Below are 27,859 nucleotides of genomic sequence, written 5' to 3' on the forward strand. Positions count from 1 at the left end.
CCTGAGATTTTGAATGAATCAGAATTTTAAAAAGCTCCCCACGCGATTCTAAAGCGCAGCCAGATGAAGAACTGCTGCTCTAGTCAGTCCCGAGACCCACAGGCCACCCGTGTTTGCACAGGTTTCTCAAGACGCCCACTAGTCTTTCTCATCAAGGACGTCTAAGACCTTCCTGATTCGCCCTCTTCCCTGGTGCAGTCCACCCTCTTTGGGGCTTACATGTGGATTCTAAAGCATCAAGAGGACATGAATGCCACATAGTCGGGTTTGAATGTTAAATAGACACAGCCACAAAGAAAGCTCTTCCCTAATCAGTTTTCTAAATAGCACTGAAAAGGGATTAATCCCCTAACAGTGTGAGGGAACTTCACTCTTTTGAGATACTTCTTTTCTCTTTTCTCAACCTTCACCTAAAAAGTATTATAATGGAGGTATGAACTATGATATTGAAAAGGAAAAGCATCAACTGAATTTTATCTGATGTTTCAGTGTTTTGACACCCTGCAAGTCTTCTGGAATTTTCCTTAGTACTACTTCGTGGCACAAGGCTCTGCACTGACTTCTCGCAGGGAGGAAACTGCCAGGGCTGGAGCGTACCTTCACGCCTGCGATCTCAATCATGAACATGGCAGCTCCCAGGACGTGGCCCGCGTGGTAACACCAAAACTTGATTCCTGCAACTTCCTTAACTTCGTGAAAGTTGATGGTTTCAATCTTGTCCATGCTCTCTTCCAAATCTGTCTCAGTATACAGCATGTCATCTGCTGATATATTGCTAAATTTGTAAAGATGCCAACAAAGAGAATTAAGGGTAAGCTTTTTAAAAACTCTTTGAATGCAAGGAAACTGTCTGTGGATGATATATCCCCAACGTTCTTTTTTGTTTTTAAAGATTAGCACCTGAGCTAACAACTGTTGCCAATCTTTTTTTTTTTAATTATTCTCCCCAAAGCCCCCCTAGTACATAGTCGTATAATCTAGTTGTGAGTGCCTGTGGTTGTGCTATGTGGGATGCCACCTCAGCATGGCCTGATGAGCAGTGCCATGTCTGTGCCCAGAACCTGAACTGGTGAAACCCTGGGCTGCCAAAGCGGAGCGCGCAAACTTAACTACTTGGCCATGGGGCTGGCCCCCACAACGTTATTTCTTAAAATTATATTGTATGGATTACACTATTTAGAATCTCTCGGACATTTTGTTTATCTTTTTACCCTGCAATTACAATAAAACTGTTTAGTGTGTACAGCTACAAAGCATGATTTTAAGCAGAGCACACAGTAAATTAAGGCAAAGTCCTCTTTAGGAAACTATTTCTCAACCTTTTTTCCTGTCCCAACACTCTTGAGAGATAAACTCACTCACATACATTGAACCAAGGGATGTGAAAAGATTTCTCTACAAAGTATAGCATAAGTTTTCTCCCGAAAATTATGCTAATATACTTCCAAAAAAGCAAAAGAGACTAGTGGTTAAGGACACAGACTCCGAAGCCAGACTACTTGGATCCAAATTCCAGCTTTGTCTCTTGCCATGACCCTCACAGGCAAATTAGCTAACCTCTCTGTGCCTCAGTTTCATGATCTATAAAATGGGATTCATAATGGAACCTAAAACCTTAGCTTGCTATGAAGAGTAAATGAGTTAACATATGTTAAGAACTGAGAACTGTGCCTGACTGTGGTAAGCATTATTTAGTGTTAACTAGTATAATTATTACTAAGGATAACTCTTGCATTCTTTTGCATTTATACATGAAGAATAACAAATTGCATCTTAGCTACCCTTAGAATATATACATTTAATAGTAAACTTCTGAATGCTAATAATTTGTGCTGTAGATATTACAAAAATGCTCCAAACTTTCTGATAAAGGAGATCTTCCTCTTGCAACTGGAAAAAACTTCCCCAGGGAACTTTTTCATTTAAGGTAGTTAGTTTACTTTGACCAAATAATCTAAAATAAGATTTCATTATATATCACTGTATAATGTACTTGGTCTTAAATTTTAACAAAATTATGAAATTCTACTTATAAAATATTGTTATCATACCTTACAACTTACCTATATTATAAAGATTTAAAAATACGTAAAAACTACATAAAGACTTGAAGGCCAAGAAGGTGCTGATGAATTGTTACTGAATGACTAAATTATTGACATCCTTCAGAATAAAAAGAGAGTATCTTATTTCAAAATGCAAAATAATCCATATCTTGAACCGTATGTATTACGTAGAATCAAATCCATGTAATTTACCTAACTTTGACATAATCTGAAAGAAGCCATCTATAAATAGCTTTTGTGGCATGAGTCATAAATGTTCTTCCTTTGAAACTTGTCTTCTGTAGAAACCAGGGCAAAGCTCCACAGTGATCCAAATGGAAACTTAAAAAGAAACAAAGAGATTCTGTCAATTCTTAAAATAGAATCCTGATGGATACTATATGTATACTATATGCATACTAGATGTAATGAAAACTACTGTAATAAGTTCTATGTAACAAGTGCATACTGATACTTTTAAAACACCAAGGGTAGGTGTGTGCAGACGGAAAGAATAACGCATCCAGTTCTAGTGTAAGAAAAAGACAGGAAAAGTATTTTTTAAACATCGAAATACTTTACCACTGATCGTTAGAGACGGAAGAGCACACCCAAGCCTACTCTCTGCAGCAGGAATTACAGCAAGCACTTCAGTGATATAAAGTTGGAACGCGTCACTGCTTTTAAATGAAATTCCTATGGAAGGTGATAAGACAGTGACCCCAAGGAGATATTCTGGGAAAGGACTTTCCTGGTCTCAAGTTTTACAGTGATCCAAGGCATGTGCTGTCTCCTTCTCACTTACTTGAGTGGTAGGAAAGTAAGTTTTTCATAATAAACTTCTCTAACCTGTGATGACAACATGGAGTGCTGTCTTAGACTTTGATGTCTACAATATGCTTTCTGGTAGAAACTACTGTTTCCAAACACCAGAATTTTAAAATCTTGTAAAGAAATGATCCTTATAGTAAAAGTCCTTGAAAAACAGTGTTGTTCATAAAGAAAAAAACTTACTGACTGATTAGCAGGAGATCAATCTCAGCTGGGTCAATTAAATCGATATAAGGAAGAGCATCCATTCCTTCTAGCCCAGGGTGGATCCCACAGTCCAACTGAAAGAGAAAAGAAGATCACAATCTCCTACACATTTTATTAAATTCATCCAATAAATAGACAATATTTATGACTGATTCATAACATACAGAATCAAGGACTCTATACACTAGCATTTGGAATGCAATTCTTATTAAATGTGGCAAATATGCCATTACCAATTCTAACTTCCCCAACGAGTATAAAATATAGCTGACACTTAGGGTCACAGGACACAAAATACAAGACATCTTCTTAACAGGCACTTTTTGTAGTCACTCTAACAATGAACGAACTCTTTTTCAAAAACTTTGATATCAGAAGATGGTGAGCATTTAAAAAGTTTATAGATTTACTACTACCAGATCTAACTATTATGAGGAGACAGTGATTAGAACTGGGAAGTTTCCCTGATCAGGGCAGTATAAGTATTTTAAGGCATTAAGGAATAAATTCTATTTTTTTTTTTTTTAAGATTGGCACCTGAGCTAACATCTGTTGCCAAGCTGCTGCTGCTTTTTTTTCTTCTTCTCCCCAAAGCCTCCCGGTACATAGTTGTATATTCTAGTTGTAGGTCCTTCTGGCTCTGCTATGTGGGATGCTGCCTCAGCATAGCTTGATGAGTGGTGCCATGTCCGCGCCCAGGATCTGAACCAGCGAAACCCTAGGCTGCCAAAGTGGAGTGTGGGAACTCAACCACTCAGCCATGGGGCCAGTCCCATGAATAAATTCTTAAGAGTCAGTCATCAATGAGTTATATACTCATTTTTCGGATGTTACTACCAAATTAATATAACAAATGACTAAAAAGACAACTATGTCTGGCATATTCCTGTTCTTTTAAGATTGGGAGAAACAGAGAGGTGGAACCAAAGGAACATGATGAGCCACTGAACTGCCTTTCTAACGAGGACCATAGAAACCATCTCTTCTCATCATTCCATCTTTCAGATAAGGAAAGGGGCTTAAAGGAGCAGTCTGCCTTCCCCAAGGTCAGGGGCCCTACTGCTAACTTAGGCATCAAAGCTGCAAACCAGTTGCAGCTACATCACATGCTGCACTGGGGCGGCTGGAGCTTGGTGTGTGTTTGGGCAGCCAGTTCCTTGGGGGCCTCCAGTGTGACTGGGGCAGTTGGGTGTCCAGACCCTCCAAGACTGGAAGAGGGACTCTGAAGAAGCAAGAGTGCAGGAGATCTGCTCTGCTGGACAATTTTACAATCTTGGTCTCTATCTTCTCAGTTTTGTCAGATCACTAAGTAGAAGTGTGTATTAGTTTTTCACATTTACATTATACAGCATAGTTTATATATAAAAACAATGACATTTTCCTGGGAGCTAAATAGATAACTAGTGTACTAGAAAAAACCTAACACCCAAAGCAGACAGAGTCATCCTGTTAACCTGACTACAAAATAGTAATTACCATTATTTTTCTTCCTTTGAATTCCAGAATAATACATGATCTTCCTACTTCTTGTCCAGCTCCACTGTAAACATTTAAGGGGAGAAACAAAAATGATTAAAAAACAACCAAAATCATGCCCAATAAATTCAAACTTTTTTACAACTTAAACTATGCCCCATTTGATGACAGCAACTCACTTGAGGCCGATGAGACTTCCACAAAATTATAAAGATTGGGAAGAAGAGTGTTAATGTGAGAAAAGATGAAAAGTGACCTTCGGGAGTTCAGGGATTTTTCAGTTGTTAAAACTGAGAGAAGGTGGTACAAATCCGAGAAGCCCAAAGGTTAAATTCAGTCTTCCGAACGTTAGGGTTAATTATGCCGTACTCAAAATATAAGCCAGCAGTGATACAGAGTATTCAATAATACTTTTAGAATTAGCGCTGAAGTATAAACCCATAAGCACTTCAAAATTCTTTCATTTTCTTTAAGGTCCTATATGCATTTGCCAAATAGCTTAAATTTAAGTAGACATCTTACTCATTTCTGTGAACCTCAGTCCCTTTCCCTTCTTCCTTCTGTTGTTTCGTATATTTGATACCAAGTACCTTCAACAATTTTCCTTTCTTCTTAAATGAATAAAACAGCCCTAATTTCCAATGATCACAACACTTTAAGCAAAACCTCACCTGGTTTTCAAATCCCTCACCTCCTTTGCTGCCTTTCCCCACCTACTCTAGGTTGAGTCGCTCACTCATGCAACATTAAGCAGCTTTTATTTGCCAAGCACTGGATTAAGTGCTGAGCCCATGGAAATGCCTAATACTAGGACCCTGACCTCAAGGAACTCAGTCTACTAGAAGACACACGTGAGACATCTATCCTCAAACCGAGGTCCTACCTCCAAGCAGGAAGGCGACAAAGAAAATCAGCCATGGCGCTACCATGAATTCCTGGCCTTTTCACTTTAATTGGCCCTCTCCGTACCCCCTTAAGTGTCCCTAGCTCAGTTTTCTCTTATAGTTTCCATAGCAACTATTTCAAACTTTCTCCCTTTTCCTAAATTTTCCAGCCCTCTATCCTCTTCTTCACTTGGGGCATGGGCCTTCTCTGCATCAAAAAAATACACAGTTCATTTGCCAATTTCCTCAATTTCACTTACCAGCCCACCCACATCTTTTCTCCTTCCATTTCTCCTGTAAGAGGAGAACAGACTCTCATTCTGTCTAAAGCAAATCTTTTCACCATGGTTCTACACTCTATACATCCCCTCCTTCTGAGGAACTGAACACTGCTATATCATTGACATTTCCCTCGCCATCCTCTCTTTACCACTAGAATTTAAACATGCTGCAGTCATTCTCATTCCAAAATTAAAACCCCTTAATTCTAACCTCATTTAGCTCCCACTTTATTCCATTTCCCAGCCTGCTTCCTAGAAGAGCTGTGTACACTCTCTGCCTCTCTTTCCTCACTTCCACTCGCTCAGTTCACTGCAATCTGGCTTTTCCCAGCCACTCTTCCGAAACTGTCCTTGCAAAGCAGCTCTTTGTTGCTAAGTGCCAACAGCCTTTTTCAGTCCTTATCTTACTTGTTCTCTTGGGAGCCTGTCACCCTCACTCCTCATTCCCTCTTCCAGCCCTTCTCCCTTGGTTTCTCTGACTTCATGCTCTCATCCTGTCCTGCTGGTTTTCCTCCAGTTCCTTCACACTCAGCTGCCTCTGCCCACCCTTCATATGTTAATATTCCAAGGGTTGTCTCCTCGGCCCTCTTCTCAGTCTTTGCAATCTTCATTCTCACGTTCTTGACACGTTGGTGATTTCCAAGTCTATATTTGTAGCCCTGATTGTTCCTCTGAATTCCAGACCTCTAATGTACACTTGGGGTTTAGGTATCTCTACTGGGATATCTCACAGGCACCTTACATTCAAACATGCCAAATGAGTTCTCACGTCCAGTCCCCTGTGCTTTCTCTTCTTTCTTCCTGCAATGCTCTGCCCTCAGATATTGACATGATTGGCTCCTCTGGATCATCTGGGTCTCAGTCCAAATGTCACCTTCTCAGAGGCCTTGACTGCCTCCTCTCATCTGCCCTTCACGCCATTCGATCGTAACACAACTACATGGAATTATTGCATCTACTTACTTATGAGTTGTTTTTCACTATTAAAATGAAAGCTCCATAAGAGCAGAAACATTGTCTGTTTTGCTCACCACTGTATAGTTACAGTAACTGACATGCAGTAAATCTCAAGAAATACTTATTGAATAAGTAAAAACTCCCAAATTATGAACCTTGGAAACATTATGCTAAGTGAAAGAAGCCAGTCACAAAAGGTTACATATTGTAACTCATTTTTATGAATTGTCCAGAACAGGCAAATCTGTAGAGATGGAAAGTAGATCAGTAGTTGTCTAGAGCTAGGGAAGTTGGGGGAAAATGGGTGAGATTGCTAATGGGTACTGGGTTTCTTTTAGGAATGATGAAAATGTTCATTAGACAGCAGTGATGACTGTACAACTCTGTGTATATATTAAAACCCACTGAATCGTACACTTTAAATCTGTGAGCTGTATGTGAATTACACCTCAATAAGGCTGTTATAAAACAACAAAACTCCCAAATTTACCCCAGACTTGCCCCATCTCCTGTACTCCTTAAGTGACTAACATGACCATCTACCAGTTGCCCATCCTAGGAATCCGAGTCACCCTAACACTCCTCTCTGCCCTGCCTGCCTTCCACAACTGCACCTTCGAATGCATCGGATCGGTTACAAAGTTCTGAAGGTTTCATGTCCTTACTCTCTCAAATCTTTTCTTTCCAATCCATTGTTGCTCATTCCACTCATTCCAAACTCTCACTGCTTATCACTTGGGTCATTTCAATTTCATCCTACTGGATTCCTCCCACTTAATCCACCTTTTATTCATCTGCTGTACTGCTGCTAGGAGCGATCTTCGATCTTCCTAAAACATAATTCCCACTATGTCCCATCCCTGCTTAAAATCTCTCGTTGGCTCCATGTAACCGACAATAAAGTCCCCAAATCCTTAGTATGTATACAAAGTCCTTCATAAGGTGGACCCTGACAGCCTCTCACCTCATGTGCTCATCTTTCAGCCACAGCCATGAGGAAACTGGCCACAACCTGTGACCACTCTCATTTCCACTCCTGCCACTGCCTCTACCTGGACCATCCCTGCCCTCACTCTTTACCTGTGTTTAATTCCTACTCATTCTTTAGGACTCAGCCCACACATCATATTTTCCAGGACATATGAGATAGTATTTTCTTCTTAGTCTGTCAGAAATCCCTTTTCTATCCTCTCACGGCACTGAGTGCAATGTCCATCTGTACTCTCTGAACAGGTACCATTTATTGAGCACGTACGTGATCTTTACTCCTCATGATAAGTGTTGCTCTATTATTCCCACATGAGGAAACAGGTTCAGTGAGGCTGCTGTCCTAGTAAGTGACAGAAGTGGGACTGGACTTCAGGTCTGACTCCAGAGTAATGCTCTCCTGCTATTCCAGACTATCCCTCCAGTACCTTCCACTTTGCACTGCAATTCCATTCAAAGGGTGAACTCAATGAGCTCAGCCCTCTGTGTCACTTGTATCCCCACGGGCTGGCCTGGTGCTTGACACCTGCTCAGTGTTCGCTGAGTACAGCGAGAGATGACAGGTGCCAACGAAGCAGTGGGAAACTTGTGTTATGTCCCCAGTAGGCGCTCACTGAGTCCCTACTGAGGCTGTGCAAAGGAGATAGGTTCCTCCTCTCGAAAAATGCACACCTTCGTGTGGGGCTAAGATCTAACAAGAAACACATGTTTGTGGATTCGAATTGCCCATTAGAAGACAATAAGTTCTCCACATTTATATTTCCCCTTCTAAGCAGCATTCCAGATCTGTGAAGTGCTTCCGACAGAAGGCCCTGTCCACTGAAAGACCAGCCTTCTTATGGACAATCAAGGGCTGAGTTTTTGTCCTTCTCTCCAACTTTCTACCTTCCTTATTCTGCTAGGGTCTGAAGTCAGAAGGTCAAAATCACAGCAAGTCCCTAATTTATTTCCTCTCTCTCACGTCTTGGCAGATGCTAAGTCCTGGTGGTAACAAGAAACAGACGCAGTTCCTCCTCGCACTACTATTGCCTTTTCAGGCCCTCATCTCACCCTGCCGTCATCAGCATCACCGGTTCCCTCAGGGTTTCCCACTCTTTAGGTACAGGCGCCCAGCGGCCCCAAAGACCTTTTTTTTTTTCCCGCCCCCCAACTCCAACACTCTCTCTCCTGAGCTTGAAGAAAAAGCAAAATCCCATTCAACCTAGCAGGCTCCTTCCGATCAACAGTTCTCCGAACCCCCTCAGCCAGAGAGCCTGGCCGCAGCCGCGGACCGAGGGCAGGCAGCCGAGGCACGCCGGCGCGGGGCCATCGAGGAGCCAGCCACCCGGCTACTCCTCGCCCCTCACAGCCCGCGGCTTCTCTCCCTCTCTCGCTGGTCCCTTACAGGGGTCGGATCAGCAGCTGGTCACTCTCCTCGGCGGGAATCGCAGACATCTCGGAAGTCTGAAGGAGCAGTGAGGCGAGGAACCGGTTGCCGGAGTCTGTCTAAACTGGAAGCACAGCCACAGGGAACCAAAGAAAGAACCCCATCCACACAGAACACAGCTTCCGGCACTCCAGCGCCCGCGACACTAGGCTCCTCCCCTCGACTTCCGGTCGGAGAACTCCGCTCGCGAGGTTCCTCCCCACGGGAGTCCAGAAACCTGGGGCGGGGTCAGGACTGCGCCTGCGCCACATGCCGGAGGTGGAGCCCGGTGGATGGGGCCCCGGGGGGCCGGAAAAGGTGGCACTGGACTAAGAACTGGAGTGCCTGCTGCGGCGGCGGCTGCTGGGGCCGTAGGTGTCTGACCCCCACCGCAGTTGACCCCAGGGATGGGCCAGCAGCTGTGAGGTGAGAGCCCTGGCTTCGCCGCGCCCGGGCGGAGCCAGGCCGGGAACGCGGGCCCAGAGGGCGGCGCCGGCGGGGAGGCCGCGCTGGGGCGGATGGGTGGGGTCGCGGGGGCGGCGGTCTCCATCCACGGGGACCTGCCCTCCTCGGGTTGGGGACCCGGGTACCGAGGTGGTGCGGGGTGGGCGGCCGAGGTGAGAGCGGGCCCGGCCTGAGGGAGGAGGCGGTGCTCCGGTGCCCGTTTCCTGTCTGGGCTGGGACTGCAGCACCTGTGACGACGGTGTCGTGTGCGGATCGGTCCCGTGGGAAGGGCGACGGGAGTGGGGCAGCCGCAGGGCCTCTTCCCGTGTCAGCCTCTGCTTTGTGGGGCGGTGAGGAGCACTCACTTTTGGGGCTTCCCCTCCGCTTCAACCCCTTTCCCTCACTGCAGAGGGCAGGCGTCGTGTCTGCCTTGTTTACTGTCATCCTGCGCACCCGCACGTGGCAGGCGCTCACGACAGTGAGGGATACGTGGGGAGCAGGGTGGGCTCCGGAAAGAGCTTTGGAGCCAGGTCTGTCTAGGTTCCAAACTTGGCCCACCCACTGTTAGCCTGCAGACCTTGGGCGAGTCGCTTAAACTTGTAGCTTTGGCTGCCTCGTTGGAAAGGGGCTGAAATAGGCAGCCTTGCGGGTCTGCAGTAAAGAGCGTTAGAGGTGTGAGGTACAGCACCTAGCGCTGGGCGGCGCCTGGAGGTGTTCAGTACAGGGGGGTTGTTATTTGGCGGTCATCTCCCAAGAAGTTTCCCCAGTTCTCTAAGCATGTCCTCTCCCAGGCTGTGCCAGGCATTGGGAATACAGAGATGAACAGCCTCGCTCCTGCCTTTGAGAGCTCACAGTTCAGAGATTGAGATAGAGGAGACCATACCAGACTTTACAGTGTATGCTATGATTATGCTGTGATCGGAGTGTATACCCAAGCTGTGGAGGACAGGTCCCTTAGCCCAACCTGGAGGTCCAAGGGAGGCTTTCTAGAAGAGAAGCCTGAACCGAGTCTTGAGAGCTAAGTGCATACAAGGTGGAAGGGCATTCCAGGCAGAGGGAATGGTGGGAGCAAAGCATGGAAACGTGGAGCATAGTGCATGCTGAGAACCTTGAGCAGCTTCACACTCCTTAGAGATTAATGAAGTGTGAAGATGAGACTGGAGAGGTAGATGGGAGCCAGGTCATAGAGGACCTTGCATGTCCTGGCGAAGAGCTTTTGACTTCGGTCTCTAAGTTTGGGGAGCAGCAAGAGATTTTAAGCAGGTTAGTGGCATGGGATTTGAATTTTAAAGAAATCATTTTAGCTGGAGCTTGGTGGAAGATTTAAAGTGGCACAGAGTCCGGTTGGGCCATGAATTCCTTAAACTGCATTCCAGACTTTGTGCATATGTGCATTTTTATGGGTTGAGGAGCCACAGCTTTCATCAGATAATGAAAAAGTACACAGCGATGGTCTAGTGATGTAGGGCCCTATTAGAGACGTGGATGAGAGAGCTCTTCAGGTGGTTTATGCAGTGGCTCTTGGTGCCTGGTTGGATGTGGGGCCTGGACGACAGTGAGGAGCAGATGATTTCCTGGTTTCTACCGGAAATAATATAATTTACTGAAAGGGAGAGGCGCAGATATGGAGGGGAAGCTGATGGGTTCCGTTACAGGCATTTTTGCATTTAAGTAATCTGTGGAACGTCCGAGTGACAATCAGTATCTTTAGCCTCATTTTTATGCATGAATAATTTAGAGACAAGAATGATTTGCTTAAGAGCATGCACCAAAGAGCAGCAGCTAGCAAAGGCTTCAGTAAATGCTTTTCTCCCCCTGGGCTCCTAGATTGCTGATGAAATGAAAGTCTTCGGGAGTTACAAAGTCTTCACAGTATAATGCGGTGATTTTCAAATCATTCTAGTATTTTAAGGATTTGAAGAGATGCTTCAGGATTTCACTAACAATAGAATCAAATTTTATTTTTAAATCACATTCTAAATGGTTATATATCTTGAAATATGTATTTACATATACTTAAAATATAATGTGCTTAAATATGCTATACACCAACATTTTAGCCCACAAGAGACCGCTGACGTGCTTCTTGATGCTGCTGGGTTAACCCAGTTTTGTGCAGACCTTGGAATAAGGCTCTCTTGCCATCTCTTTCTTACAAAGAAGTATCCACTGATGGCCAGGCTATCATTTGCAACAAGTTGTTATCCACGGTGGCCTTCTATTCGGTCTCCCTTTTTACTCTGAGCCTGTGTAGTTCGTTTCCTACCCAGCAGCCAGTCATCTTTCTAAAACAGAAAGATCATATCACTTGACTGCTTTGTAAAAAGCCTCTAGCGTCTTCCCTTAAACCCAGCCTGCCAGTCCTCCTGCGGATCCTTCTCCTTGTCTCTCACTCTCCCTCCTGCTCCTGCTCCAGTCCTGTTGGCCTCAGGCGTGTTCCCGCAGGACCTTTGTACTGGCTGAACTCTCTACCCAAAATGCTTTTCCTCCGCGTGTGTGGCTGCCCTCACTTTGCTCAGGTCTTCACTCCCACTTCCTCAGGGCATTTTTTTCTTCCTGAAATATTCCCCCTTCCCTCGGTCACTTGTGTCTCCTTGACTTGTTTTCGTTTCCCTCACAGGGATGTGTGTTTCCTGACAATGTGTTTTCTGTTTGGTTTTCTCGTGGGTCTGTCTCCTCTCCCTGAGGTCAGGGGCTTTGTCTGTCTGATAACGGATGTATCCCCAGCACCTGGTGGGTGCTCACTCACTACTCAGGACTGAGTGAATGAATCAGATTTTCCTGCTATTCCACAGATTAAGCAAAAATATAGAAATAGGTTGGATGATGAGGCTGATTAAAAAGCTTGGGCTCAGGAGTACGTCTAGGGTAAGTGGCCCAAGGTCAGACCCTAGTGAGTGGACTTACAGTGGGGTCTCCAAATACAGTGGGAGAAACTGTTCCCTGGAGCAGGGATATTCACTGATCACCCCTGCTCACCCCTTCTTCTTCCTTCACCAGGTGCATTGTTCTTCTGACGAGAATTGACCATGTCAGAATGAAAGGAAGCCATCTGTGCAGACTGCTATCTGTGGAACCTTTGAAGACGATAAAATAGTATTCGATTCTATCGTAAGCAGATTCCCTTGTTTCTTCTGCAGAATCCAATCTTTGGTAGAAATTTGCTAGGTTATCTTACTCATATATCCTCTTGAAAGATGGGTCACAGTTCCCTCATCTGTAGAATGGAGATGACAACTTACCTTCTCTAGGCCCTGAGGGTGGGGGCCTGGAGGCCTGAGCATACTATGTGGCACAGACAGACCCTTAGAAAACGTAGGAGCAAATGCATGTGACCCCAGGTTGCCGTGAGGATAAGATGGGACAGTGTATTCGGAAGTACTTGAACTATGAAACATTGTGCAGGCTAGTTAATAATCTTCCAAGTATAATGTATGTGCACCCATGAATTGGACAAGGGTAAATCATTCATTTAAAAAAAGATAGATGTAAGACTGACTCTGGGAACATTAAGGTCACCTCCTTCCCTGGCCTTACTGAAACAAGTAGGAATGTTCTTATGTCAGCTTTTACCTAAAGATAGCTCAAGACTTCAAGAAAAATACACGTTTCTGAGGAGTATGTATGTCTTCTGTTCTTAGCCTGACCACCAAAAGACTGTGAACCTGAGACAGTCACTGAATCTCAGTATCTTGGTTGATAAACTGATGTTACATATTTTACTGATGTCTTGAATTGATTAAAGAGAAGGAAGGCACTTGAATATCTTGAGGACTAGAGGACATATGTCTGCTACTTCTGAGAACGGGGCTTTTCACACCTCAAGATATAAGAAGGTTTCTGCCTTTTTGATTCATTGGATTAGATTTTTTTTTTTTTTTTTTGAGGATGATTAGCCCTGAGCTAACTACTGCCAGTCCTCCTCATTTTTTGCTGAGGAAGACTGGCCTTGAGCTAACATCCGTGCCCATCTTCCTCTACTTTGTATGTGGGACGCCTACCACAGCATGGCATGGCTTGCTGTGCTGTGCCATGTCCGCACCTGGGATCCGAACCGGCGAACCCTGGGCCGCCGAGAAGCGGGAACGTGCGAACTTAACCGCTGCGCCACCGGGCTGGATTAGATTTTTGAAATTTAAAAAGAATAAAAAAGAATAGTATCCAAATTTTGTGGTCAAAGGAAGATGTTTATGTCTTAAGTAAGAGGAATATACCGTGGAACTGGAAGGAATTGATGATTTTTATTCCTATTATGCATAAAGTGATTAAAGTTGTTTTTCTTGATACAGCTAACTAACATTTGTTCTTCTAGGGGAACTCTTCTGGATCAAGCTATGGTGGAAAATGTTTCGGAAAGGGAAAAAACGACACAGTAGCAGCAGTTCCCAAAGTAGTGAAATCAGTACTAAGAGCAAGGTAGGGGAGATGGAATTAGGACGGGATCATAAGTCAGTGAGAATTTTGTTTCTTCTAACTGATACTGCGTAAAGGGTACTAACCATGGCAGACCTGATATTCTTCACACTAGGTGTGTTTTAGCATCCATTTTGTGAGGTAGACACACATTCTGTGCTTGATTTAATTTTATTTTGTTTTGGTAGATTTTCTGAAATTCTCAAATCCACTAACCTAGATGGGACAGGACATATGATTTGTCTCACTGAAACAAACACTGATTTTAAAATTTTTTACACGATAGGAATTGAAGGCAATTAAAGATTTGTGGTGTGTGTACATAACTGTAATTGTTTACTTTTCAGTGAGTTAGTTGGATCCTGAGGCAAATGCTGCAATTAGAACCCTTGTAGGGTATTTGAATGTGAAGGGACCTTAAAGTCCTGAGTCCTAGTCCACTGGACCTGGTCCTGTGGTTCCTACATTTTTACTACTAAAAAGCCTCTTTTTTTTTTTTTTTTTTTGTGGTGAGGAAAATTGGTCCTGAGCTAACATCTGTGCTAATCTTCCTCTATTTTATATGTGGGATGTGTCCACAGCATGACTTGATGAGCAGTGTGTAGGTCCATGCTCGGGATCCAAACCCGCGAACCTCAGGCTGCTAAAGTGGAGCGTGTGAACTTAACCACTATACCACCAGGCTAGTCCCTAAAGAGCCTTTTGATCATGTTCCACCCTTGTGAGCTCTGTGTGTGTGCTCAGTGCTGGGACTCGATGAGGCAGGAGGAGCCCATGGCCCAGCATATAGGGAGTAGCCCCCTCCAGGAGGATGCCTCACACTAGCCTGTGGGCACCACACTGAATAGTAATGGGCACACCTCAGTGAACGAATACACACATGATGGCCATTCGGAATTTCCAGTCAGTGCATCACTGATCTGATATGCTAGCCAGAAGCACAGACACTTGCATTTTGAAAATCCTTTGCAGTCTTAGGGTGGGAAAATTAAGTTTTCTTTATGGTTTTGAATCCTGAAGCCAGTCAAGAACCTCCCTGCTGTTACCTTACCTGTGAGGACCCTGGCCTGGGAGTCAGTGGTCTGGCCTAGCTTCGTGTTTTCTAGATCTGAAAATGGATAAAGGGAGATGTAATGACTTGCTGCTGGCCGAGTAGGACCAGAGCCCTGATTTTCTGATTCCTGAAGGCCCTCAATAACTCGGGCAGGCGGGGCGGTGGGGCGGGAGAGCTGCAGAAGGGACCACGTGCCACGGCGTGAGGGTCTTACCCTGAGCTGATGGTGAGCCTCGAGTGGTTCCTAAGCAAAGTCGTGACTGTTAGATTTGTGCTTTAGGATGACGTAAGCTTTTGTTGTTGTATTTCTGAACATGGGAAAAATACGGTTTCCCCCTTCCTCTTCTCCTTGCTCAGAGGGTCCCCAGCTGCTGGTGTTTCCTATGCGGAGAGGCAAGGTGCAGCACAAAAGCTCACTCTGCTACTCACTTCGGGCTCGTGCTCGTCCCGGGAGCCAGTCTGCATGTGTGGCAGCATCTCAGTTCCCACTCCCCTCCAGCCTCCCATTGAACATATAGGTTATTTCCAGTTTTACTACCACACAAACGTGATGAAAAGACATCATTTTAGTACCACACACAAAGAGATGAACATCTCTGTACGTACAGCTCTGTCCTCAGATTCCAAGACATGCAATTACGAAAAAGGGAAGAAGCATATTTAATACTTGATACATTTTTGCAATCACTTGCAATCACCTTGAGTCACTTCTTTTTTCTTTTTTGAGGAAGATTAGCCCTGAGCTATTTTTTTTTCTTTTGAGGAAGATTAGCCCTGAGCTAACTGCCACCAATCCTCCTCTTTTTGCTGAGGAAGACTGGCCCTGAGCTAACATCTGTGCCCATCTTCCTCTACTTTATATGTGAGACACCTGCCCCAGAGCATAAGTTGACACGCAGTGCCATGTCCGCACTCAGGATCTGAACCGGCGAACCCCAGGGCACCAAAGCGGAATGTGCAAACTTAACTGCTGCACCACTGGGCAGGCCCCTTGATTCACTTCTTAAACGTTGAAAAAATTTGAGTGTACTTTTAAAATTTAACTTTGATTTGAAGTGCAAAAAGTTGACCAATTTTTGAATCAAAAGTTTTCAGAGTGTTATTTCTGAAGAAATTAAGCACATGGAGAGTATAAAATTCTGTAGCACAAACCTCACTAACATGCGTGATTCTTTGTGTTTTGGGTAACAGTTCTGTTGGGGTTTTTTTTGCGATTCACCTTGACAGTTGTGCTCTGGTCCGCAGTCAGCCCGTGTGGCCACTGCAGGCAGTGCTAGTCGGAGCAATCGCAGGAGGCCTGCGCTGGAGAGCTAGGGTATTTCCTAGGTGTACCCTTGGGTACATCACTTCACCTCTCTGGGTCTCGCCTTGTTTATTAAACAGGATCACACTCCCTGCCTGCTTTCTGCACAGGGTTCTTTTTGGGTTCAGTGGAAATAATGTGAAAGCAAGGTGTAGGTTTCCACATACAAAATACCCAGTATCTCGTAAGGAGACGGGCAATGGCTTTGATTTAGATGGGAGTGTTGGAACACGTATCCAGTATTGTGTTACGGGAAGAGCAGTTGGGATTATCTATTTTGAAGTTTGTTATAGAATTTGTCTAGAAAAATCCATCACAGTCCATCTGCCTGAATAATTGACCTGATTTTGTATGTGTCGCTTCAACTATAATAAGTAATTTGAATGCTTGGTAGAGAACTTGAGAAGATAGTGCTTCTAATTATGCTTTTATTGGTATGTCTGTCTGTTAATTCTCAGTCTGTAGATTCCAGCCTTGGGGGGCTGTCACGATCCAGCACTGTGGCCAGCCTCGACACAGATTCCACCAAGAGCTCAGGTACAGCGCAGGGTTGGATCACTTACTGTCTACCTTTTAAGTGATGTTCATACAGTTTTACCAGGGTAGCACAAGGAGTTCTTGTGTATTTGGGGTTTTCTTTCTCTCCTCTGCCATTTTTGACAAGAGTTTAGAAACGGCTCGAGATCTGGTGGAACGTGGGTTGGGGGTGAGGAGTGATTGGTGAAAACCATTGCCTTAGTTGGCTAGGGCATGTGGGCGAACTGCTCTTAACTGGTCCTAGGGCAAATGTGCAGAAAACATCGTGGTAACAACTTAAGTTTCAAAATAGCTTTTTAAGAAATGGTGTGGCAAAGCATGAATTATGTTGTTTGGGGGGTGTAGGACAGATGTTGCTGATTAAAAGGAAGAAGAGCTGTTTACCCAGAGATCCACCAGCTCCTAGACATCAGGAGCACGTGGTAATTAAGGGTAGACTCTGTTACAGACCCTTGCAAACATGTATGCAGCCACCCAAAACGAGAGCTCTTTAGAAATCAAAAGATTGCTTCTAATCCACCTATCAGCTAGTGTCTAATGGGAAGTATACTGTATTCATTTCCTTGTCTAAAATCCTTCCACTTTTCCTTTTAGGATCATGGACTAGTCAATCTATAAAAGGTCGGGGGTCGGGTGGGTGGAGAGAAGAAACATACGATGTCAAAGAATACGGTAGTGTAAGGTCTATTATCTTTACTTCCAGATGCCTTTAAAATACTAAAAATGTGGGTACCTTTTTAATACATAAACACAACCTACAAGGAATCCCATAGTGTCCCCTGCCCGTGGCAGACATCGAAAATCCTTTGTGGTAATTTTGTATCAAACTGCATAGCATACGCACACTTCTTCCACCCGGTACCATCTGTTTTGTGAAGGGACTTACCGTCCAGCATGATTCCTTCTACGTTAAAAAAAAAATTGTCTGGTCTTTTCCTACCGAATGCTGGAGGCAGACCAGGAAAGAAAGCTAAAAGCTAACATGGTAAAGAGGGAGAAGAAACCAAAAAATCATTAAATGTCATTATGCTCTTTAAAGGTAATCATTACCTAGTTGACATTTTATTTTTGTTTTGAAGTGAAGGATATCAATACTTAATTTATTCCTATTGAGATTTTTATACACTTAGTATATTGTGAGTCACTGAGGAAAAGGCTAGTGAAATTTTAAGTTTTTTCCTATTACATCAAAAAATTTTGGATCAAAAAACTTGTTATTAAAGTGTAAGTTCTGATGACACAGTCTCTTACTTGGGAAGGGGTTGAGGATACCCTGTGATGCAGCTATTTCTATTGAAGTCTTACTATTATAATTTTTCTTTCATCTTTAGGACAAAGCAACAATAATTCGGATACCTGTGCAGAATTTCGAATAAAATATGTTGGTGCCATTGAGAAACTGAAACTCTCCGAGGGAAAAGGTCTTGAAGGGCCACTAGAGTTGATAAATTATATAGATGTCGCCCAGGTAAAAAAAACCAACGTTTAAATTCCCTAAGATTCTAGAGAGTAAACTCACAGCTTTGGAGAAAGAAGTTTACTCTTCCAGGTCTTCTCACTGTCTAATCCTGAAGCCACACTTTTCATGGTTAAAATATTTACTGAGCACTGCAGTTGTAGGCGGCATAAGGAGCCTTAGACATGGAGTCACACGGGAACACAGAGACACTGCTCCTTCTTCGAACAGGACTTTTACTTTTTCTGGGGCTGACTGACCTCCTTGTTTAAATGAGGAGCTCAGTGCGGTGACTGGTTACATACCATAGGTTTGTCTTTTAAAATAGTCTGGCAAGACCTTACTGTATTTCCAGTGAACTAGTTTCAGCTCTTTGAATAATCTAATTCACAGTGGTGTTGATGTACCATATCTATGTATTCGTACCTTGTTTCCAACAAGAATTAAGGTGAGGTGGGTTTCAAAAATATATCCTGGGGGCTGGCCCTGTGGCCGAGTGGTTAAGTTCGCGTGCTCTGCTGCAGGCGGCCCAGTGTTTCGTTGGTTCGAATCCTGGGCGCGAACATGGCACTGCTCATCAAACCACGCTGAGGCAGCGTCCCACATGCCACAACTAGAAGGACCCACAACAAAGAATATATAACTATGTACTGGGGGGCTTTGGGGAGAAAAAGGAAAAAAATAAAATCTTAAAAAAAATATTCTGGACAAGAAGATAATAAATCAATATGAAGGAAAATTAAGACAAATCAAAGGTATAAGGTCAGTGCATAAAATATTATAAGGTCTAGACACTTGCCAATGGTGGAAGTGGATAAACCAAAAGGCTTAATACTATAGGGTTGGTAAATTACTTGCCAAGTTTCTAGAAAATGGAATTACATTGTTTGTGTTCATTAACAAAGGGATATTACTGCAATGGGAAGATTCCTTTATCAGTTCAGTATCGGTTACTCTTTTTTTTTGAGGAAGATTAGCCCTGAGCTAAGATCCTCTTTTTGCTGAGGAAGACTGGCCCTGAGATAACATCTGTGCCCATCGTCCTCTATTTTATATGTGGGACGCCTGCCACAGCATGGCTTGATAAGCGGTGTGTAGATCCGCACCCAGGATCTGACCCAGTGAACCCCGGGGCACCAAAGTGGAACTTGTGAACTTAACCACTGCGCCACTGGGCCAGCCCTATCAGTTACTCTTAAGAATGTAGGGTCTCTTCAATCATGGAGAATGGGATCATTAAATATAATGTTTCATATCCTCATGAAAGTAAAAGAAGTCTTTTCTGAGGGAAATCAGCGAATCTAATTTGCCAATTAGCATAGAACTCTTGGTAGTCTGAACTAATATAATTAGTATCCTAGCCTTTAGTTTGGAATGTAAAGTCATTTCAACAGTGTGCAAGCAACAACTAATCTAAGTATTTTACCAAAACGCTGCTAATCCTGTTTCGCCTGAAAAGTGCCCTCGGATTATTTTGATGCTGATAAGGACTGCTCAATTTCTTGTATCACCATATAACTTGGGCTTGTTACAATTCCATTATTGGCAATAGCATTACTCCTATCCCATCTTTTGATCTTGGAATGCTTTAAACTACTGTGGGAAGTGACAGGCAAGAGGTGATGGAGCGGTGTGAGGATCCAAGATCAAGGTGTTTGGACACAGCTCATTTACTGTAATTTCTTTCATGTAGGCAGATTGTTCCACAAAAACATTCACGGTATGAAACGTCTACTGATTGCTAACAATATCTTCTTTATTTTAGAGAAGAGAAGTTGGGCAGTATTCTGACTTAGGAGAGAAAACTGGATGATTTGCTAGGGAAACCATCAGGTGTTATCTGCTGTTTTACTTAATAGCTCAAAGTACTGGTGATACTTTTGAGAGCTGAGTAACCACTCTTCAAGCACTGTTTACTTGCCTGAGGCCCTGGGGAGAACTAGACATATCAACACCTGGGTGAGATACAGAATGGCTGAGAAAAATAGTTCCTGCAGCTGTGTTCCCTGAGCGTTTCATGTGCTGACGTTAGTATAAGCTCTAAGTATTTTAAAATCTAAACACAGACCTTTATTTCTCTAATGTGAATATTTTAACCTCACTGGGATCTGTGGAAGTTCCGCAGTTTGTAATGAGGGTTAACACCAAGACAAGGGGATGGAACAGTATTCATGGAGTGCACGGATCTGAACTTTGCTGATTTGTGGGCTGAAAAAAAAAATGGGGAATATTTTTCTTTGGCCTCTTTGGAGAGAAATTCCTGCCAGGCTCTTGTGTACTCCGCATTCTTTAAAGGGTTCAGGCCAGATAATAAAATTGACTAATCAGACTTAACAATGTAACATAACTTTTACTGTATATCATGTAATTTTTTTTACTTTAAAGCAAGATGGAAAGTTGCCTTTCGTTCCTCTGGAGGAAGAATTTATTATGGGAGTTTCCAAGTATGGTATAAAAGTATCAACATCAGATCAGTATGTAAGTAATATAATTTATTAACGGAAAAATGTGTTTTAGGTATTAGAGCCCACTGGTAGTCAGGTGTGCTCATGTTTGCAGAGTGGTTGGTTTGTAAACCTTCCTGGCAGCTGGTCTTAAGTGACCGATTTCGTAGGGTGAATGAATAGGGGCTTCCTTTTGCCTCTTCTGTGTGGTAGAGCACAAGCCAACACCCCCACTGCTGGCCCCTAATGCATTCTCAACTCGGGACCCCACACCACTTCAGAGCAGCTGTCAGCTTGGAAGCTGGGCAGAGAGAACAGGCTCATGAACTTAGATCATCTTACTCCTGTCTTTCCGGAATTTAAGTAGGAAGGTATAATGCTGACGGCAAAGTGCCCCATAACTGAGCATATGGAACATGCCTTTGGGTGAAAAACCTATAAAACTACTTCCTGCCAGATCCATGGATAGATATGCTGTTTGAAGCCTCACAATAAATTCTGCATGGGAAAATGTTAGAAGAATGGAGACACATGTAAAGTAGTCTCATCTTTCTTTTTCCCAACTTCTGCAGGATGTTTTGCATAGGCATGCCCTGTATTTAATCATCCGGATGGTGTGTTATGACGACGGTCTGGGGGCAGGAAAAAGCTTATTGGCTCTGAAGACCACAGATGCAAGCAATGAAGAATATAGCCTATGGGTTTATCAATGCAACAGCCTGGTGAGGTTTTAAGTTACCTTGGATAGTCTTTATTCATCAAACGGAGTGGTAAAACTAGAGACTATTTACAGTCTTTGCAAAGGCTGAAGAGATGCTCTCCATTAGGTATCTAATATCTGGTATAATATAATGAGGGACTACCAGGCCCTGGGTCAGCCAGCTGTCCAGACCTCCTGCAGGCCAGGAGCAGCACTCATGTGCGGGGATGGGAAGGTTCAGGGTGAACAGAAAGCAGATGAGGGAAAGTGGTGTGTCCTCCAGCTGCAGAGGCCCCCTCCTTTTCTGTACGTTGTTGTTCTGACTGGCCTGTGATGGTCCTAAAGGCCGTGGGTCCCATGTGTTACCTCCCGTGCAGTTCTCCAAAGGAGCACAGGAAGGGAGCACGTGATGTGCTGTGCTGATGCAGGCAGGCTGTGTCCTGGCCTTTTCAAAACTGGTGAGGTGCAGGTTTAGGAGAGCTGTGATGGGGGTCAGATCTATACTTTTTGCTGGTCAAATTAAGTTCAGGAAGAGATTTATGAACACTCTCTTACTGTATCTTTTCACTTAATGTAGGAACAAGCACAAGCCATCTGCAAAGTTTTATCCACCGCTTTTGACTCTGTATTAACATCTGAGAAATCCTGAATTCTGCAGTCAAGTGCAAGTCGACTTCATGTGCAAGTTCAGATGTCTTCTAAATAGTTCTGTTTTCAATCTGCGATGATGTACTAATACAGAAATAGGAAATGATCCCTTGCTCTAGATTTTCTGAAGAAAATGCAGTGTAAAAATATTGATCTTTTGCTTTTCTATTAAAATGTCTTATTGAGTGAGTTAACTCTCAATGAAGTTATTTACTTTCTGGGACAAAAAAAGAAATCTCACTTGTCGCTTTTAAACACAAATAAGCTTAACGCCTAAGTGTCAGAGAAGTGCACTCAGTGAGTAATCAGCGTTGAGACTTTGTGAGGAAGACTAAGGCAGTCTGCTCGGCAGCGTTCCCAGTGACACGGTCTCACTGACCTGGAGCTCTGGTCAGGCAGAGGTCTGGCCTGGGGACCCGAGTCATGCTGGTTTGAAACTGACACTGCTAACTCAAGACACAAAAAGTAGAACTTTAAAAATGTATTGTCAGGAGAACAAGCTAGTAAACTACAATATTTATCTCAGCGTTAAGAGAACTTTAAAAGATTACTGCTCATATTGAAAGTAATAGAACTTAAACAACCTTGAGTACAGTATGCTAGTGTATTTTTTTTAAAGGACTGTTTTAATATACAATACTTTAAGGATTAAAAACATTAAAAATAACACCATGTCCATTTAAAAGTACTTTATTTTTTTCTAGTCAAATGACTAGTTAACAAGAAGAGTAGACTTAATAAACATGCTCTAATTATAAATCACTGCATTAAGGACAATGAAAATAAGAATTGATTTAGGTTATACAATATATACAGTTGCGCTGCAACTAGACCCAAGTAATCAAGTGAATGAATTGAATATCATACATCTCAAATAGCATTCCACGCTGCATAGTATGTTACCCACCCCTAACAGATCACACAGTAACTATTAGTCTGTGCACATGTTTCTGAGTCCTTATCCCCAGAAGTCAGATCTGATGGAAATGGCATGCAAAATGCCGGAATCCTGCAGCTAATTCATGAAACGTAAACTTTAAATATAAATAGATATCTACAATGTTTTCCTTTCTCTCAGTTGCTTTTTTTAATTTGCAAAGAGCAAATAACTAGGAAAGGATATTAGCAGGGAAGTTAATATAATTTCTCCTCTGGCAAGAGTAATATTAATTACTGCACGATAGCACCACCAAATTGTAGATTGGAAAAATATTTCCTAGATATTTATGTACCAGTGAACCTGATAGATTAGTTTGGGACTGGCATTCAAATGTTGATATGAATCAACTTTATTCCTTATGTAGCTGGCACCAAGTAGTCAAAAGGCCGATTGTAAGATAGAGATGTGAAAGGATTATGTTAAAATATACATAAGAAGTGCACTGTGCAAAATCATCTGTTTACTTTCTTAAATCTATGAGAGAATTAACTAAAGGGTTCAAACAACAGAAATTAACAATTAGTGAAAATAGATGTAGTGCTTTAAAAAAAAAGACTAATTACAGATCTAACACATTTTTACCCGAACTATGAAAGGCAAAAAAGCAATTGCTGTATAACATCTTAAAACATTCCAGTTTGTTGTCTTCCTTTATAATAGCAACAAAAAATACAATGCAATTAGAAAAAAAGAAGCTCTGCACTTAAAGAGTCTTGCATAATAAAGACAGGCTGCTTCAGTCAAATGTACCATCATAACAAATGCAATAAAAGCATCGTTACCTCGCTTTCCAAGCCTATATTTAAATTTATTCCTTTACTTTTGGTAAAAACCCAAGTGGGCATTATATGCCTATTTATTCTCAAAGAGCGCCAAAATTTCCAATATTCCTACTCTGAATCTTATGCTCACAATTACTAAATAGAGGTATGACAGTCAAGTTCATTAAACTAAGGAATTTTGATCTTATCAGGTATAACCTAATCCCCCCACCCCCAGAAGCTTAAGTTTAAGAATGATATGATGGACTTCAACAGTAAAACTGGGATGTTTGGGAGTATTTATTACCTGGGACCTACAGATTTCTGATATGCTCTTGATTACAAACAAATGGACTGATTAAATTTCAAGACAGTGTAACTACCATTCCTGTTGGTATATTATATAAACACAAGACACTAAACTGAGTAAACATTCTCAGGAGCTAGAAAGGGAAGGCAGTGGTACACTCAAGAGGAAACAGCAGGTGTGTGGTAACATAGCGGGGTCTGCGCCACAGCATCTACCTGTGTGATGAAGGAAATTCAAGAAGGCAAAACATCTAAAGCATATAAACTAGTTTAAAGAACTGTTTTGCAATCCATCATCCTTAGTTTTTAACCAAATTCAGGAAATGCAGTTTTATATAACCAAGAACAGAATTAACTGCGATTACTGTAATAAACCATCAGAAGTTTTGTATAGGATTGCTCACAACAGGTTACACGCACATGCAGAATACAGTGAGAGTTGCAACCTCACAAATTAGGGCTGGAAGGTAGATCACTAAGGTGTAAATTTCCAAGTTGCTTTAAATAAACATTGGGTGGATTTCAAAGGTATCTTTTTTTTTTTTTAATATCTTTAAAGGTGAACTGATAGCATTTTATCTAGAAAGTCCTGGCTGGCTGTGGACTTCTAAAGCAACAGTTTACTGGCTTCCTAAAACAAAAATTGCGCTAAAGGTCACCGACACCAGAAATGAGCCAAGGAAAGCAGGAAGAATTTCTTTCTTTCTCAAACATTTTTTGGTTCAGCTAATTCTGTAGATTCAGGATCTTGATTATGTAGTTAAAATAACTTTTCAGTTCACCTTTTAGGAAATTCAGTTTTCCCACTAAAAGGATAGCAATGTTTCATGAAAACCACAAATTATAAAAACAATCCATTTATATATATAAAACGCCTTTGAGTTTTTAAAACAGAACAGTGGCATTAGAGAAAGTGGGGCTACCGGACAATACAATTCATGAAACTGGTTATCTGGCAAGAGTTTTGGTACCAATAATGAAACAGGAACAGAAAAATTGCTAAAAGAAGTGTTTTTGTTCAGTAGCAATTTAGTCAACAATAAAGTGCACAAATGATACGGGAAATGCTCCTTTGCGACTAGGATCTCCATCAATGTGGCCAATCTGAAATGAATAAAAGTTCAGGTTGTTATAAAAATTCCAAATGTTTCAAACTTTGAAGGGCATTATAGCCTTTGGAGAGAAACAGATTTGTTCAGAAGAATCTCTTCTGAGCAAGAACTGCTTGGATAAAACATCTAAACTGCTTTTCCCTTTCTCTTTCACTCACATTTCAAACAGTGTGTGCCTCCTACCCGTAAAGAACGCCTGTCAGGTGCATCAGAAGTCTGCACAGAAACGTCGCCAGCACTGAGTCCTGGCAGTCTTGGGGCAGGCAGGACAGCTCTCTGACCATCACCCCACACTTGCCTTTTTTTTTAATGGATGAAGAAATTTAGTGTCAGAAGTTTGTGAGCTGCAAAGTCACAGGAGGTGGCAAAAGTGACTTGGTACTATTTAAATGTAGTCGAGCATTTATGGAAGACTTTAATAAATCCATTTATTTTGGCTCTGGGTAAATTATATAAGTTATACACCAAATATGATTTCAACAATGTAAATTATGTAGGTAAATAAAAGTCTAAAAGAAAATCAGCAGGGGCTGGCCCCATGGCTGAGTGGTTAAGTTCGCGCACTCTGCTTCAGCAGCCCAGGGTTTCACTGGTTCGAATCCTGGGCGCAGACATGGCACTGCTCATCAGGCCATGCTGAGGTGGCGCCCCACATGCCACAACTAGAAGGACTCACAACTAAAAAATATATACAACTATGTATTGGGGGGCTTTGGGGAGAAAAAAGAAAAAATAATAAATAAATTTAAAAATCTTTAAAAAAAAGAAAACCACCAAAATATAAATGGTGGGGTTTTTTGGGAAAGGGACCCTACGATTACGGGCAGCATTTACTTTCTTCTTTATACCTTTCTGTATTTTCTACAGTTTTTGAAATGAACAGGTATTTTCCAGATGGCTAAGCCTGTTGTCAGGCTGGAGCTCCATCCTTATGGTGGGTTGTACAAAGTGTGAAAACCAGACCTGCTTTAAGTCTCAGGGTGTGCGGGCAGTCAGGAGGGAGTAAGGTCAGGTCCTCACACTGTCCACGCAGGCCAGCACTCACTGCCTCACCTGGGCTGGCCATGCAGCAGGAACTCAGTAAGCAGAGGCCCAAGGAGCTTGCCTGAACCGGGAACCAGGAGCAGCGGCCCCTTTACTGCCTGTGCTGTACGTAGAGGCTGACAGAGGAGGGAGCTCTGGACCGACAGACGCTTTAATGGCTTACAGGGAAAGAGGCCACAAGAAGATACTGGAATCCAGCCATGCTGCAAGGCCCCGAGAGTTCACAAAGCCCCGAAGGCGGAGAACTGACAGTTCCCACAGGTGGGATCTCTGCTAGGGATGCCCACTGGCACTCCTCGCACTCAGCAACACAGAACGACTTCCAGGAGTCCTGTCTGCATCGTCACGACACGTCAGTGATGTCTGAGCTCCATCTACAGAGCTGGGCCGTTAGTGTCTACTGCATGGCAGACACTGCCAGATGCTCTGTGCACACACTTCATGCAAGTTATTTAATCCTACTATCCTTGCTTTATAGCAGAGGCCTCTCATTGGGGGTCTTCAGTATAATCTCTACACCAGTGCTGTGGCGACGTCCCTTTCATAGGGTGGCTTAGCGACATAAGTGACTTGCCCAAGGGCACCCAGCCCTGTAAATGCTGAGTCTGGATTCTTAGGGTCATCGGGGAAGTGCCATGCTCCTCCCATCCCAGCTTCCACCTGGATGCCACAGTTCTTTTCAGGACCAAGACTAACATGCAGGAACTCCGCCCACAGGTCTACTCTTTCTACGCGCCTCACTCCACAAAACCAGCAATGCTGGGGATGATGGAACCCTCTAGAAACTGAAGGCCTCAAACTCAGGGGCCTCATTTCAGACCCCCAAGTACGCTTTGGAAACTGCAGCCCAAGTGGCCTGCCCACCCTAATGAGGGAGGATCCCACCCAGGGGATAAATCAGGCCCACTCAGAAGTGGGTGTACATGGAAGACACATCTGAAGATAGTAAGCGGGAGAGCAGCCAGCAGACTTTCAGGCCTCACCTGGGAACAGATCTCTCAGACCAGGTGGGTAGGGATTCAGTTCTGCCCCTCCTGGGCCCATCCCAGGACTAGGCCCCGACTTACCCACCACTCTTGGTCCTCCTCCCCATCCACGATGATCACATCCCCCTCAGAGAAGGTCAACTCGTCTGGGTTGTCAGCCACGCAGTTATAGAGGGCTTTGACCCGCTTGGGCTTCAACTTGGTCTGCGTCAAAGAGAGGGGTCAAAGGTTAGTGTGGTAGGGAGGCATCAGCTCTTGGGGCAGAGAACTGGACCATTTTGCTTCCAACTGGTCCCAAGGGTCCTCACCGCAGGCCTGGGAGCCCACAGGTGTCAAGATGGGGGGTGGTCAGTGACGCTCAGGGGCCAGAGGCACTTCTAGGAGGAGGCGAGAAGAGGCAAGAGAAGAGATTCCAGCCAAGTGAGGCGAGCTGGGAACAAGGCAGCCCGGTGCCTGGTGTGCACGTGGGAGTCTTTCCCGGAGCTGTGGTGAGAGGGCCAAGCCCACGGCTGGCCAGCTCTGGGGCTGCGTTTGCTCAAATACAAATGACTAGGTATCCAGGAAGACTCTCCCACTCCCCAACCAGGGGAAGAGGGAAAGCGCTGTTTCCTCTGAGCCCTCAGAGAGTAACCCGC

At 43.4% G+C, this 27,859-nt stretch overlaps 3 protein-coding genes across 15 annotated transcripts in view; 1 reads left to right on the forward strand and 2 right to left on the reverse strand.

Annotated features, from left to right (window-relative positions):
• Window positions 1-9,278, reverse strand: part of CPSF3 (cleavage and polyadenylation specific factor 3) — a 40,652-nt gene extending 31,374 nt beyond the window's left edge. The window contains exons 1-5 of one of the 2 annotated variants that reach the window (XM_001502466.6): window positions 9,053-9,278; window positions 4,560-4,623; window positions 3,060-3,157; window positions 2,259-2,387; window positions 598-775 (exon numbers count right to left, since the gene is read on the reverse strand). In XM_001502466.6, the coding sequence (XP_001502516.2) occupies window positions 598-775; window positions 2,259-2,387; window positions 3,060-3,157; window positions 4,560-4,623; window positions 9,053-9,102 (519 nt within the window). In that variant the 5' untranslated portion in view covers window positions 9,103-9,278. Of the gene's footprint in view, window positions 1-597; window positions 776-2,063; window positions 2,388-3,059; window positions 3,158-4,559; window positions 4,624-9,052 lie in introns of both variants that reach the window. The other variant, XM_070235920.1, reaches the window with a different exon arrangement.
• ITGB1BP1 (integrin subunit beta 1 binding protein 1) lies at window positions 9,267-22,261 on the forward strand. 2 transcript variants are annotated; one of them, XM_001503587.7, is made up of 8 exons: window positions 9,267-9,499; window positions 12,518-12,628; window positions 13,830-13,933; window positions 16,746-16,824; window positions 18,156-18,292; window positions 20,666-20,758; window positions 21,297-21,446; window positions 22,002-22,261. In XM_001503587.7, exons 3-8 carry the CDS (start codon window positions 13,862-13,864, stop codon window positions 22,071-22,073), a joined length of 603 nt encoding a protein of 200 aa, XP_001503637.1. In that variant the 5' UTR covers window positions 9,267-9,499; window positions 12,518-12,628; window positions 13,830-13,861; the 3' UTR covers window positions 22,074-22,261. The 2 variants fall into 2 exon arrangements, with proteins under 2 accessions (XP_001503637.1, XP_070092022.1); XM_070235921.1 differs by lacking the exon at window positions 9,267-9,499 and adding an exon at window positions 9,585-9,867.
• A 485-nt stretch (window positions 22,262-22,746) lies between these two features.
• The window catches only part of ASAP2 (ArfGAP with SH3 domain, ankyrin repeat and PH domain 2), a 176,799-nt gene continuing 171,686 nt past the window's right edge, over window positions 22,747-27,859 (reverse strand). For all 11 annotated transcript variants that reach the window (XM_023619569.2, XM_070235912.1, XM_023619565.2 and 8 more), the window contains 2 exons: window positions 27,306-27,428; window positions 22,747-25,186 (listed from right to left, as the gene is read on the reverse strand). In XM_023619569.2, coding sequence (XP_023475337.1) covers window positions 25,112-25,186; window positions 27,306-27,428 — 198 coding nt within the window. In that variant the 3' untranslated portion in view covers window positions 22,747-25,111. The remainder of the gene's footprint in view (window positions 25,187-27,305; window positions 27,429-27,859) is intronic.

Source organism: Equus caballus, chromosome 15 (assembly GCF_041296265.1).
Source record: "Equus caballus isolate H_3958 breed thoroughbred chromosome 15, TB-T2T, whole genome shotgun sequence".
NCBI classification, from domain to species: Eukaryota; Metazoa; Chordata; class Mammalia; order Perissodactyla; family Equidae; genus Equus; species Equus caballus.